The following is a 14,562-nucleotide window of genomic DNA, read 5'->3' as shown; positions in this document are numbered from 1 at the left end:
CAGTTAATTCAAGAATGAAAGACACATTTATCACAAAGGCACTCTTATAATGTAGATTAAATGTGTGTTGACATAACATCTAGATATATGATTAGAAAGAGAGAAATGTTGTAATGACATGAACAAAGTGCAGTATTCCAAGATGGCATCAGAGTTTTAACACCTTTTATACTCATGTTTTTATAATTATGTTAAGTGTAAAAGCTCAAAGATGATGACATAGATGCATCTGTTTCTGTTATTATCACAATAATCACAACATAAATGAATATTGTGACATTTTTTCTGTGCTGTATTAAGGTTACCAGAGTCAGCTGGGGATTCATGAACATCATCAGTGATGTTTCTCCACAGCGGGCTCATCAGTACCTGGTGACAGAAGGTCAATCCAGCTCTGACTTGAGGCTGTTCAAGAATCAGCTCCACTTGATCTGGTTCCACCTCTACCACAGGCAGAGAAACACAGGGTGAGATATTTTTAAGTGACCTGCACGTCTTTTTGTACAGAACAAACAGATGTAGTGAAGCCGTAGCGTTGCTCAACCCGAGAATGATGATATGTGTTTGCGTGTAAACATAATAAGATTTGACCTTGGTGAGTTTTTCTATGACGTCACAGTAAAAGTTTCATATTTTTTTATTGGCTGAGGACCAAAGTTGCTGAGAATTCAAGTAAACATCTTATGATGTGTTTTCCGTCTTCTAGTCTGATAGTAGACATATATTTCACTTAATTTAGTCTAAATTACACTGAGTGCTTTTATTAGTAGGCCATCAGATTTATTGGAAAACATATTTATCACTTCCACCTCTTCTTTAAGTCAAAGAGTTATTTTTATTGATGGCATGAAGTTGGCTTTAAAGTGAGTTGTAAGGTCTCGGGGTTGATATTGTTACAGCATCAACTTGATCACAAACTCACAACCGTTGAACTAAAACACAATGTAAATTCAATGAAATAGAAAGACGGGTGAAACAGAGACATAAAGTCATCGATATAATATGCAAAACATACTGGCCCATGCTTTGAGGCAGAAATAAACACCTTACAGATATTTTTAAGAACATTTGAACTTCTTCTGACTTAAATTTGTCTCTCCAGCTTCAGCTTGCCATGGTCATACCTCAGCATGGGCATGCATCTTCCTCAGGTGCACCAGTGGAACCAACATGCAGTACAATAGTTCCTACATGAGAATTTCCACAATAAATGTCCTAATGACATATAAAATATGCATAGTGCAAAACAAAATATGTTAACTAAAAGTATGGCAGTAAAACTCCCACCAAATGACAAACCTATTGTGATTTCTGCCTAAACACATTATAGTAGGAACATGCTTACATTTTAGCATTTATTCTGCTTCTAGCAATAGCACAGTTTTGTGTACTGGCCTATCAAGATACGCTGGTTTGACAGTCCTTTTCCCATCCCTATCCAAAATTGAATCACAGAGAAAAAGCTTAACCATTCTAATACTTCCATCTACGCTTGGATATACCTCTGTTACTCTTGCCAGTTTCCACTTTTTCCTTGGAGAATTGTCTTCTTGAAGAATAACAATATCTTTCACCTTTGCACTCCTTTTATCTTTTTGCCAGATCTGTCTCTGTTGAAGAGTGAGAAGATATTCCTTCTTCCACCTTGTCCAGAATTAATTGGCTAAAAACTAAACTTGGCGCCATCTCCTTCTCAAGTACAGGTCCCTGCTCACAAATTTGCCAGGAGCGGGTAGAATAATGCTGGCCTTCATCATGAGAATATGATTTGGTGTACGAGGCTCTAAATTTGGGTCATTTAGGTTCTCTACTACTACTAGGTGCTATTCACAATAACCATAACTTCATAAAGACACGTTCTGAGTGAGGAAGTGTCAAGTCTCTTAGAAGTGTGATCTAGAATAGTCGTTAAAACGCATCTAATAGTCCTAATTTGCCTTCCCCAAAAACCTCTCATGTGGCTTGAAGAGGGGTGCTCAGAACAAACTTACATCTGCATTGTTTCAACTGTTCTTTGTCAAAATCATTCAGTGCATTTACAAGCTCTCCATCCATTTCTCCTTTTTTTTCTCGCGGGGGGCGCTGGAGCCTATCCCAGCTGTCATAGGGCGAGAGGTGGGGTACACCCTGGACAGGTCGCCAGTCTAACACACAGGGATGGACAACCATTCGCACCTACGGGAAATTTAGATTTTTCAATTAACCTATCCCTACAAACTGCATGTCTTTGGACAGTGGGAGGAAGCCGGAGTACCCGGAGATAACCCATGCAAACACGGTTGGAATTGAACTCAGGACCTTCTTGCTGTGAGGCAACAGTGCTAACCACCGTGCCACCGTGCTGCCCTCAAAAGCTCTCCCTTAGCACCAAAATAATTTAGTACCTTGGTCACACCTGATTACATGTCCACAAATAGAAATAAAACAACATGATGCATTCATAAAATGATCAGTTGTAAGGTCATCCAACATTTCATTATGTATTGCTCTAGAACACATACATGTACAAAGAAGACCATTCCTTTTAAGTTCTTTTCTACCCTCTTTTACATAAAAAGGTCCAAAACAGTCAATGCCACAGTAGGAGAATGGGGGTGTTGTTTCCATTCTATCCTCTGGTAAATCTGACCTCCCATGATCTTGACTATGTCTCCTGTACTTTGTGCAGGTTGTGCACTTGTAGATGTGAGAAGCAACTGAATCGCTGCATCCTGTAATGCATACTCTATTGGAGCGCAGCTCAGTGACAGTTATTCCTCTTCCTTGATGCTGCACCTTTTCGTGGTACTGTTTAATAAGTAAACACAACATGACTTGATTTGGGGATAATGGCAGGATGTTTGATATATGGGTGTAGAGTTGCTCTTGTCCTCCCACCCTAAGTACTCCCTGCTCATCAACAAATGGACTTAGGCTGTAGAGCTTGTGTGTCTTATCCTTCAGTTGAATGTCCTTCCCTCGAGTCAAGTCCTTGATTTCTTTGTTCTGTTCTGTTCTTAAATAACTACATTTTCCGTAGCCTGTCACACCAGCGTCTGAAAAATGGTGTAGTTCACACTGCCTGTGTTTGCAGGTAAGACACGTCTTTGAACTTTCACCTTTGACAAGTTTTGAAGATCTAGGATTCCCACAGTGACAGTGTTGATCTGAGAGTGGCTCGTCCCATTCTACTTTCTCTTGGCATAACTGTTGCAGGATTTGTTTTCCTCTTAGGATGAAGGGTGCCACAAATCCCAGTGGGTCGTACACTGATGCTATTGTGCACAGAATTCCTCTTCTTGTCATTGGGCGCTCTTTTACAGTTACTCTGAACTAAAACTCATCAGAAGAAATGCACCACTGAACACCAAGTGGTCTTTCCATCAATAGATCTAAGTCCTTAATACTTTCAGCACTCTCTTCTCCCGACAGTGACTTTATCAGATTTTCACAGTTTGGTATGAACTTTGTCTAATCTTAGTTTACCCTTGCTACACAATTCTCTTGCCTCTTTCACTAGTTTTATTGCTTCAGCTTCTGATATAACACGTACAAGTCCATCATCTACATAAAAGTTCCTTTGAATGAACCTCACTGTGTTTGGAGTGAACTTTTCCTCACATTGCGTGGCTAGATGATTTAAACCAAAGTTGAAAATCTTAGGCCTTAATGTAGAGTCCAGTAGGTGGCAGTGTTGACCAAAGAATGCTTAATTTCACTGTGGTCTCAGTTTTTAACCCTCCTGTTGTGTTGTTTCTGTGGTACAGCAAGGATATCCCTGAGTCAGTTTGTTTAGCCATCCAGAAGTGTCAGAACCCAAAAAATTCCAGTAAACTTTGCTGATATCTTATTATCAACTCCATTACTGCCCACAGGAACAGGACAGTTCACAACACCTGCGTTCTTGCACTTTACACGTCAGGTCAATAGAATACGGAGTGTGTGTGTGTGTGTGTGTGTGTGTGTGTGTGTGTGTGTGTGTGTGTGTGTGTGTGTGTGTGTGTGTGTGTGTGTGTGTGTGTGTGTGTGTTGGGGAAATATGTCTCACAGTTGCAAAGACAGATGTAGTTTTAGACCCTTCAGCCTCCACTTTGGCTGCCAGGTCAAACCATTTTCATTTTATATGCTGGTTACACTTTTTAATCCAAGCAGAAATTTTGTATAAGAAAGGTCCTTTTAACAATTTTCTTTTTACATTTTAAAACTTGAAATCAGGTCAATTCATCACAATGGGAAGGTTAAAGCTTTTCCCACATTAAGATCTGTCACTTTCATTTAAAAAAAACTGGAGCTAGCAATGTTACTACTGTTGACCTTGTAACATTTATCATTTCAAACATAGCACAAGTCTAAAAGCATACCTGATCGGCAATCATAAGATTAACTAAATGATACGTCACCTACTGTGTGGACTGCAGGTGCGTTGTTCTGTGACGTCACTGAAAATGTTTCCGGCTTTAAAGTCTGAGGCTTTCTCTGTGTGGTGTCTGCACTCCCACGGGTCAGACATGCCAGTTAGGAAAAAACAGGAGAGCATAAGGATGAATGGGGCAAGAAGCTTAATTATTGCTACCAAGAAGCAGAAGACAAAACTGAAGTAAAAGGATTCTGTGAAGGTAAAGGAATCAAATCAAATCCATTCATTTCATTGAGAATTCAAATTTATTTATGTGGCTTTGAATGCAAACAACAGCTGCCTGTCTCTAATACTGTAAGGTAGTCCCTACAGTATTAGAGACAGGCCAGCAATCTGATGATCCCCTATGAGCAAGCACTTGGCAACTGTGGGGAGGAAAAACTCCCCGTTGGGAAGAAACCTCCAGCAGAACCAGGCTCAGGAAGGAGCAGCCTTCTGCCGTGACTGGCTGGGTTCTCAACTGTTGTTTGCATGACTGAGATGGTAAGAGCCTAATTAACCCCATTATACCCCAATTATTAGTTATTTCCCTATTAAAATCGTCATAGTCCAGTTAGAGCCAAATAAAGTTGGCACTGACATTAGGTTGTCTTCACCTTTTCCATTTCCATAGAGGAAAATTAAAGGTATTGTGCTAAAAATGAAAGTAAATAAATTAATATAGCTCCAATTTTGTTGACCAAGAACAATAAAATGTAAAGGCAAACGCAAATACATCCTACAGCACGTGACATCAGGTGTGCCACATAATTTCTGACCTCTTCGACCATTTTCCAGAACATGGGACGAATAGCCACAATTGCTGACTTGCACATGTTGGACACTGTGGTAATGGATTGTCCTAAAAATCCAGTTCCTTTCCTGATGATAGAAACCCCTCTATGAAGAATCCCATTATGTTCTTCTCTCCCTTCCAAGGGACTAGGTCTTAGGTCTGGGATCGTGGATTCAGCAGGGTCTGATGCATCTCGATTTGAATTTTCCCATAGCTGATGTCTTTGAATCACAGAAGGCTGCTGCTGTATATGTTCAGGGTGAAGAATTTCACACACTTGGTTTAGGCCGCTGTTCTGATTATGCTGTCCTCTGCAGCTGCTGAAGCGGGGTTCAGGTATATGATGATCTGGCAATGGTACCTCATGTTCCGCGTGTAAAATTTGGTTACCACAGCGAACTTCAGGTGCCTCGCATACAGTTTGGTCAGCAGTGGGTGAACGTTGGTCATCAAATCCCAACGTTTTTCTCATAATTTTGTGAGCATAAGTGCCCACAGTGCAAATCGCGCCCCAAGCGGAGTTTGACATGTTTACAGATGACGAGTTCTCTATTGCTTTCCTTGATTCTTGCAGTATTGTACGATTGAAAGACGTGATTTGTTTATATTTGCTAACTACACGCGCAAGATTAATGAAGGCTGTTTTCTACGTGCGACCGTCCTAAAGGTAAACTGTGTTGAAGCACCTCTATTTATAGACTCATGTGGCAGAGATGGTGACGTCAACCGTCACGGGAGACTGTGACGTGCGGTCGACCGTCACGTCACAGTCTCCCCTTTGAGAAGATCAAAGAATAGCTCCGTGTCATTCCGCGCATGCTCAGATCATGCGTATTGAAATGAACGGGATATTTATTTATTCATTTTAAATACCTTGCTATATAACAAAGCGCGCACTCAAAGGACGAGGAGAGTTCAAAATAGGGCTGTTCGATATAACGACACATATGGATGACGATATGAAAAAGTCTATCGCTTCATATTACGGCAATATTTTTTCATGGTTTTTATGGCTGTATCCCAATTCAGGGTCTGCAGCCTTAAAGTACGCAGCTTCAATGGTCCTCAAGGGCCGTGTACTCAAAGACCGCTAAGGCCGGAAGTGCGAGGCTTGTGAAATGGGACGGTCTAGCCTCCGTCGCGTTGCCCAGGTTGCCTAGCAACCATGATAGCTGGAAACGTGTGGTTGACAGAAATTAAGGAGAACATATTTTGTTCGTTTGTTTGTTTCTACATGAGCTTTGTGTGATTTAATAAGCATCTGAGGCTGAGACCACAGGACTGTAAAACATGATTGTTGCATGCTTGCATATTTCTGAAAACATCTTAGTGGTGTGGCAGCCATGGGTTGAGCCAGCCCTGCAAACCCTGTGGATGGACGATGCAGTGGACAGTGGGAGGAAGCATCCTAAAGCTCTCTTTGCAGACCAGCCTGTGTGATTCTCCACTCGCCGACCAGAAAAGACAAACGGCGGGTCTCAGTTGCAGCACCTCATCCATTCTGTATGCATGAATCTGCACGCATGTATCACCTTCATTCAAAAAAAAGGAGCCAGCTATTTTATTACTGTTGACCTTGTAACATTTATCACTTTAAACATAGCACAAGTCAAAAAGCATACCTGATAGGCAATCATAAGATAAAGCTCGTAAGCACTTACCTGTGGAAGTGCTTCAGTATTTATTGCATTTGGCAGTAACTGTGGTTCTAGCTGAAGCATTTACAGTATTTTTGAAGGAGGCGAATTCATCGTCTTATCTGACAAAAATCAACGCCTTTTCCTGTTATTTGTGACCATTTTGTAAACAAATATGCTTCTTAGAGTTGACATTATTAAAAATCCTGAATTGGTGTAAAAGTAAAAAAAAAAAAACACTTTCCCCTCTTTTTCTCTGGTAAAACCTTTTGGTGGGTTGCAAATACTTCCTCTGTGTAGACAGTAGTCGTGTTGTTATTCGCTAACTTAACGGGAAAGCTTAAAATGAGTTGAGGCTTAAAGCTAAAGCTGAAGTGAAGAGACACTGAAGGACTGAAGAGGTCACTACATGCTGAAACAAATCCAGTTTGAAGCAGGTGGCTTTTCTAAGCCCGACTCTGGAATTTTGTTTGCTGTTGTGATGAGAGCAGAGCAGCACGTTTGAATGACTGCGTGTTTAATTCACAGAAACGCCAACGCAGCCATGGGTGTCCTGCTGTCCAAATCCATGGATGACAATTTAAAAAAGCAACAAGAATTCATGCTAACGAATGCACGGCTGCAGGTGAGTGAAAGTGCACCCACTCGCACATCACCTCTGACCTCTGCTGTGACATCTTTCACTAGTGAAAGATGGTGAAAGTGAAAAAGCAAAAAAAAAAAAAGCAGATTTTTAATTATTTTTTTAACACATAAAATTGCCCCAAACCTTCCCACCAAAAGGTTTTACCTTCATACTTTGAAATTGTACTAGTTGCAGATGCTGAAATGATGTCGGACTAAGTTTAAATTGTGCACTTGTTTATTTGCATTATTTTTGTATCAGCTCCATGAGTACAGGAGACATCCACAGCAACTGTAGGTCTGCAAACATTTTTAATCTCTATGACTACAACCAAATCCATTTAGACCCACTACTTTCCCACTACTCTCTGGAGGAGGTAATTAACTACACTGCTCATTGTCTGAGTAGTGTGATCACTGTGCGTTACTTCCTTTGTCCCACACACTGACACAAACCCCTGTCCTAATGACGACACGCATACCATCTTTCTTTTAGTGTTTAAGTATTACTACACACCAAAGTCAAAAACCAGCCCAAAGTGATTTCACAGCAGGTACCACTGTGATTCTACTTAAAGAGGAAACTTGCACAGGTAGAAAAAAAGTTTGTTACCCTGGTGAAGATCATGCTATGGCTTCTGGACTGGGGTGAGCATACACTCAGCTTTAACCTCACTCTTCCTCAATTTTTAGTCACAAAAAGAAATTCTTCTGTGGAAATACGCCACTGGGCTCAGATGTTCATATTGCTGTCTTAAGCAGGAGGAACTTTCTTTGGAAAGATGGAGTCAAAGAGGGTCAAAGCTTTCTGAAATCTTTCCAAATTACTGTAACTGTAAGATGCTTTTTTAAATGCCTATTTTCAATCCCCTGGCAATATTTCAATAGAATTGAAATCTTAGCATTGGTTAGGCACCTCAGGTCCTTGAGTCCTTTCTTTGTGGATTTACTAGTGCATTTAGGAACATTACTCCATATCCAATTTTGGACAAATCATTTTTAAAAGCATGAGAGCATACAGAGTGCCCAAAAGTCAAAGTTTGCAAACATGTAAAAAAAAACAAAACCTTAATCCACAAAAAAAACCCTAACATGAAATATTTTGTATTCATCAGGAATACCTGCTGCACATATTTTCCGCATGTATTTGCTCTGCTTTTCTTTCTCACATGTTACATCTGTTTCTTTTCCTTCTTCCACTGTGTAGATCATGATGATTTGTGTGCATCTGTTTTCAAGTTAGTGTCCCGCTTTGTGTTCATACTTGCACCCTTCACAAATGTCACCCTCAGACTGCGTTGGTTCATTTCTGCTTTTTCCAGTCCTGTCCCAGAGTCACAGTCTGCTGCTTGTCTGAGCTTGCCAAAACCAAATCTTTTCCTTTTGATATTCCCACCAGCAGATATGTTTGTCTAGTTTTGAATTGCACATCTACACTGATAGGGCTAATTTATCACTTATGGGTTCGTAGCTATCCCATACAAACAGCCTGTAGAAACAGAAAATGGTAAAGAATGTTATACAAAGACCCTGAAGTCTTTAATGTAGATGACACATTATCATTATTATTGTTGTTATAAGTGTTCATTATTATAAACACTCATGAGTCATTTGGCATCAGCACAAAAATGAGAGGGAGATGGGCAGAATATTGAAGGAGCAGAGGCAGTGAAAGTGGATGAGTTTAAATAGCATCCAACCATCCAAAGTAACAGTGGGTGGAGACGAGTGTCAGCGGTAATTTGTGATGGATAGTTGCAGACTGAAAGGAAAGGTTTTTAAGATGCTATGATGTGTGGTTTGGAAAACTGGAGGTGACAGAGTTGAAGATGTTAAGATTTTTTTGTTTGGAGTGACCATGAAGGACATGATTAGGAATGAGTACATCAGAGGGCCATTTCAGGTTGAGCGCTTTGGAGACAAACTAACTAATAATGTGAAACTGGTGGCTGAGCAAAGATGTGCAGTGATCTTTACTTATGTTACGTATTTGTGTATATGGGCATATTGAACTGCTTCATTTTTATAAGATGGAGACCCTGCAGCATCTATGTACTTAGATGCTGGAGTGAGTTTCAGGATAGTTTATTCAAATTTAACATCCTCTATCTTCCATTTACTTCCTTTTTTGTGACCCAGATGAAGCCGTCATGAAAGCTGACCTTTCAGCGAACGTGTCACCCCATTTCCCGTTCCTGCAGCTCATACACATGGTGTGGAGGAGCGGGAAATGCTTTCTTTTCATAATTGCATTCTTCACTCATTCACAACATGGGCCGTTAAAGGGGGACACCCTTAAGTGTGCTCAGACTACTCACTAGTTTGTTTCAGCGGATGCTGGCTTTAAAAGAACAAACACTGTCAATTACAGAAGTCATTCCTGTAATTTCCATTGAACCTAAAGAGTGTACAGCCAAGAGTCGATGTCAGGAGTACGAAACACCCAGATTGTGGAGATGAAAAGTTTGTCACTTCCTCCTTCCCTAGAGCGTAGTGTTTGTAGTTGGCATGTTTACAGCAGTGGATTCCAGGGTTTAGTTTCATGACTTAAAAAAAATTCCAAAGAAACTTCTCAAGCATACATAGAAGTTCAGTCTGTGCTCCCAACTAATCACATCTCTGTTCACGTAATGTACACTTCCTACAAGTTTTTAGGGGCTTTTTTTTAAAAAGTACTAAGCCTTTGGTGCTTATGGAGATCTCTTTAAACTGTCTGTACTCTCATAAAACAATTAACTGATGAATCAGATGATTATTACAGCTCTGATCAACAGTAATTGACTGAAATTGATTATAACTGAAAATGAAATCTTACCAAGCAGGGAAAATTTTATTTCATCATTTCTTCTTAATTTATTTTTGTGTGTCTGTGTGCGCGCGTGCATGTGCCCAGATGGAGCGCCAGATTCTGATGCAGAACCAGATGAGAGAGCGGCAGATGGCGATGCAGATCGCCTGGTCCAGAGAGTTTCTGAAATACTTTGGCAGTTTCTTTGCGGTGGCCACAGTGGGACTAACTGCAGGGTGAGATTCTAACACCTCACAAAGATCTGACACAAACACACACAGACTCATCTCTGTGTTGTGCTTTTATCTTTGCAGTTAAATATTGTCTTCTGTTTATCATCATTTTTCTTTAGAGCTATTAAAAGAAAGAACCCAGGCATGCTGGCTCCCATCATACCTCTCAGTTTCATATTTGCCTACCAGATGGACAGCGCCTATGGAACGCTTATTAATCGTATGAGAGGTAAAGCTACACACTTACAGGCATCATCATCTTAAGGAAACCTGTTTAACATTTAAAAAGAGGGTGCACAGACGGGTAAATAAATCCTTATCAAGCATTATATAGTGATTCTTTGCTTTGGTTTTAGAGGATTATTTTACTTTGAACAGCAGAACACAGACTCACTATATCCAGAAAACACAGGCTCTAATATACAGTTAGGTCCATATATATATTTAAATACGTGAATAATGTCTGTTTACCAAAACAATTTCCACTTTCCGCTATGATGGGCATCTATATAATGTGTAGACGCCCAGCTTTCATATGAGAAAATCCACATTCAAATCGGATGAAGGTTTTGGAGTTCCGGCCCCTTAACGTGTGCCCCCCGCTTTTTAAAGGGACAAAAAGTAATTGGACATTTGACTGAAAGGCTATTTCATGGGCAGGTGTGGGCACTTCCTTTGTTATGTCATTATCAATTAAGCAGATAGAAGCCCTGGAGTTGATTTGAGGTGTGGCGCTTGCATTAGCACGATTCAAATGAATACATTTTATTTTATTTGTCCAGTTACTTTTGATGTCCTGAAATGATGGGATTGCATTTTAGTTCTCACATTTTTGTGCAATCTTTTTGTTCAACCCACTGAATTAAGGCTGACAGTCGGCAGTTCAACTGGATCTGAGTTAATTATATTTAAAGTTGTTATATTTAAAATTAATTGTGGTAATGAACAGAACCAAAATGCTAAAAAAGAAAAAGTCTCTGTCCAAATGGACCTTACTGTTTACCAAATAATGCATCTAAATGTTTAACAAATATTGTGTTTAGTTATTCATTAATGACATTTTTAAAAAAGATTGCAGTCACTAATTATACCCATTAAATGTGTTTTTCATGATGTCTTTAGGGGAAGCTGAGAATATCATGGAGACTGAAAATGACCGTCTACAGTTACCTCAAGGGACTCCAACCTTTGAGAGCATAGAGAAGGCCCGCCGTGCTAAAAGCAGCCTCAGCGCCTTCTTGGAGAAATAATGTAATTAGTTATTGTCTAACAGCGTGGTTCCAGAGAGGAGCTGCAGCCACTGTACATTTCGTTTTCAACAAACCACAAAGACGGGGAAGTGGCTCACAAAGAAACCTCAGGTTTAGCTGTCCAAAACATACCCACTCCCTAAACGATACACAACTATACTTTATGTAGCATTAAGGTAAAAGCGGCCTCAGCTCCTTCTTGGAGAAATAATGTAATAATTTATAGAACAAACGTCCTCTATCATGGAAAATTTTAAGGCTCTGCTATTTCTCTCTGTCAGGTTGACCTTATTGAACGAAAGGCTCCTTATTCTGTCTCATTTCAGTCTTTCAGATACACCAATCGGGCATTACATTATGACTACCTAACTAACACTGTGTTGGTCGCCCTTTTGCTGCCAAAGCGGCCCTGACCCATCACATGATATCTGGCACCAAGATGCCAGGTGTGGCCTCCGTGTTGAATAGTCTGAATCAGTGTTACTCACTTTGCTAGTGGTCATAATGTTATGCCTGATTGGTGTATGCCACATGTTGATCCATGAGTTAAGTTTTATTACAGTGTTATAAGAGCATTGTGTGACCACAGCAGATAACTTGTCTCTAAATATTGCACAATTGCAGTTATATCATCAGTGTTTTCTTTAGGTTGTTATTTTCCAGGGTTTGCTTTGATTATGTATGATGGACTTGAAGGGAAATTGATAGTAATATTAATCAGTTTATGTTATCTCTCTGGGGGGTTTTGTTGTATTTAGATGAACAAGAATACCAGCTGCTATAAGCCTGGTTCATGAATGTAATGATGATGATTGAACAAAGTGGTAAGACAATGATTGTTGACTTTGGTCAAAGCTGCAATTAGACCAGTGCAGAGCAGAAATTCTCTTAAACACTCTTCATAACAGCTCATTTTATCTGGCTCTTATGTGTAATACGTCGCCTTTAAAAAGCTCCTGAAACACTGATGACTGTTGCAGGTCACTTGCCTCTCTGTTTAGATGATAGACTGTATGCAAAAGATGGACGTAGCATCCAAACCCTCCACTTTTTCTCCTTTACATTCAGCTCCTGCTGTCCTGGAACAGCAAAGGCTTGCCCTTTCTTTCTCATTTCAGTGGCTAAAATCCATCCTTTGTATTCAGTCTGTGGTTCTTTTCTATCCAGGTCATAGACGTGTTACTTTCTAAGAAGCTTTGTTTTGATGAAATGCCCTCTGCCAGGCTGGTAACTTTTGCAGTTGCCGATAACCAACAGCTGAAGTGATCAAAATGTAATGGTGCATTATTGGTAAAGATTCTCAGACATTTGTATTGACAGATAAAATGTATTATTTTCAACACTAAAATTTTAATTGTAGGTGTGAGGGAGCTTCAATACAAAGCTGTTGGACCTCCAACTTTTTTAAGCCATCACAGTAGATTCCAAGGTGCTGATATCTATACTTTGTGTTTGACATCTGGAAAAAATTTTAAATTAATAAAAAAAGAAAATTGAAAAGATTTCAGTGTCTGAATTGATCTTTGTGACAAGGACACCCCCTGAATGCAAAGCTGTAGAGCAGGGATGTCAGTGTTTCTGTTAATGTAATGAGATCTTTTAATCTCAAAGAGCAGCAACTTAAGCAGTATGTGGGGTTTGTTTGTTTTTTAACGTGATAATGAAATGCTGCATATTAAATGACATTTCTCAGGATGACTCTTTGGGCTTAAATTGTTAGAAGTTAATGTGTAAAGTTATGTCCTCTTTCATATTTTCCACAGCCATTCAGTGGACTGGAGTGGAGCATATTTCACAGTTTGAGTGTGAGAGGATTCCCCAACAGAGAAACAGTGAAACTAGCAGAGCCAGAGCTCAGCAAAGGCCAGAAATATTAAAGATCCTACTTTGTGCATCCTCAAAACACGCTGGCACTCCATCTTCTTGTGAGCCCTTGAGGGTCGGCCTCTGTTTCCTCCCAAAGTTGTGGGGGCCTGCTGCATCCTCCACATAATATCTGTGTGGCAACACTTGATGTCTACCAAGAAGAAGGAGAGGAGGCGGCACAAGCAGGACAAGCCGAAACAGTTGAAGGCACAGGTGCAGACGGGGAGCTTTCAGGAACCTGTGTCTGAGCCAGGCTTGCTGCACAAGTGTCTCCTGAACAGCTACCTGCATGATGTAGTGCTGCAACTGAGACCCGCCGTTTGTCTTTTCTGGTCGGCGAGTGGAGAATCACACAGGCTGGTCTGCAAAGAGAGCTTTAGGATGCTTCCTCCCACTGTCCACTGCATCGTCCATCCACAGGGTTTGCAGGGCTGGCTCAACCCATGGCTGCCACACCACTAAGATGTTTTCAGAAATATGCAAGCATGCAATAATCATGTTTTACAGTCCTGTGGTCTCAGCCTCAGATACTTATTAAATCACACAAAGCTCATGTAGAAACAAACGAACAAAATATGTTCTCCTTAATTTCTGTCAACCACACGTTTCCAGCTATCATGGTTGCTAGGCAACCTGGGCAGCGCGACGGAGGCTAGACCGTCCCATTTCACAAGCCTCGCACTTCCGGCCTTAGCGGTCTTTGAGTACACGGCCCTTGAGGACCATTGAGGCTGCGTACTTTAAGGCTGCAGACCCTGAATTGGGATACAGCCATAAAAACCATGAAAAAAATATTGCCGTAATATGAAGCGATAGACTTTTTCATATCGTCATCCATATGTGTCGTTATATCGAACAGCCCTATTTTGAACTCTCCTCGTCCTTTGAGTGCGCGCTTTGTTATATAGCAAGGTATTTAAAATGAATAAATAAATATCCCGTTCATTTCAATGCGCATGATCTGAGCATGCGCGAAATGACACGGAGCTATTC

At 40.4% G+C, this 14,562-nt stretch overlaps 1 protein-coding gene across 4 annotated transcripts; it reads left to right on the top strand.

The window, feature by feature from the left end:
* The first annotated feature begins 652 nt into the window (after positions 1 to 652).
* Positions 653 to 14,051, top strand: LOC309711814 (plasminogen receptor (KT)-like). Of its 4 annotated transcripts, XM_082542289.1 has the most exons (6): positions 5,043 to 6,674; positions 7,337 to 7,433; positions 10,326 to 10,456; positions 10,573 to 10,682; positions 11,576 to 11,704; positions 13,467 to 14,051. In XM_082542289.1, exons 1-5 carry the CDS (start codon positions 6,553 to 6,555, stop codon positions 11,701 to 11,703), a joined length of 588 nt encoding a protein of 195 aa, XP_082398415.1. In that variant the 5' UTR covers positions 5,043 to 6,552; the 3' UTR covers position 11,704; positions 13,467 to 14,051. The 4 variants fall into 4 exon arrangements, with proteins under 4 accessions (XP_082398416.1, XP_082398415.1, XP_082398414.1 ...); XM_082542290.1 differs by lacking the exons at positions 5,043 to 6,674; positions 13,467 to 14,051 and adding an exon at positions 653 to 2,307 and having other exon boundaries at positions 11,576 to 13,203; XM_082542288.1 differs by lacking the exon at positions 13,467 to 14,051 and having other exon boundaries at positions 5,046 to 6,674; positions 11,576 to 13,203.
* The last annotated feature ends 511 nt before the right edge of the window (positions 14,052 to 14,562 follow it).

This window comes from Aulonocara stuartgranti (genome assembly GCF_965226115.1).
Source record: "Aulonocara stuartgranti genome assembly, chromosome: 7".
NCBI lineage: Eukaryota > Metazoa > Chordata > Actinopteri > Cichliformes > Cichlidae > Aulonocara > Aulonocara stuartgranti.
This window is presented reverse-complemented; position numbering and strand designations above follow the sequence as displayed.

Excerpts from the sequence above, each read along its gene's own strand:
- LOC309711814 (XM_082542289.1), top strand. The coding sequence starts at position 6,553 with ATGCAGTGGACAGTGGGAGGAAGCATCCTAAAGCTCTCTTTGCAGACC. Across the intron at positions 6,675-7,336 it reads TGCAGCACCTCATCCATTCT|AAACGCCAACGCAGCCATGG; the intron begins GTATGCATGAAT and ends TTTAATTCACAG. Across the intron at positions 7,434-10,325 it reads TAACGAATGCACGGCTGCAG|ATGGAGCGCCAGATTCTGAT; the intron begins GTGAGTGAAAGT and ends GCATGTGCCCAG.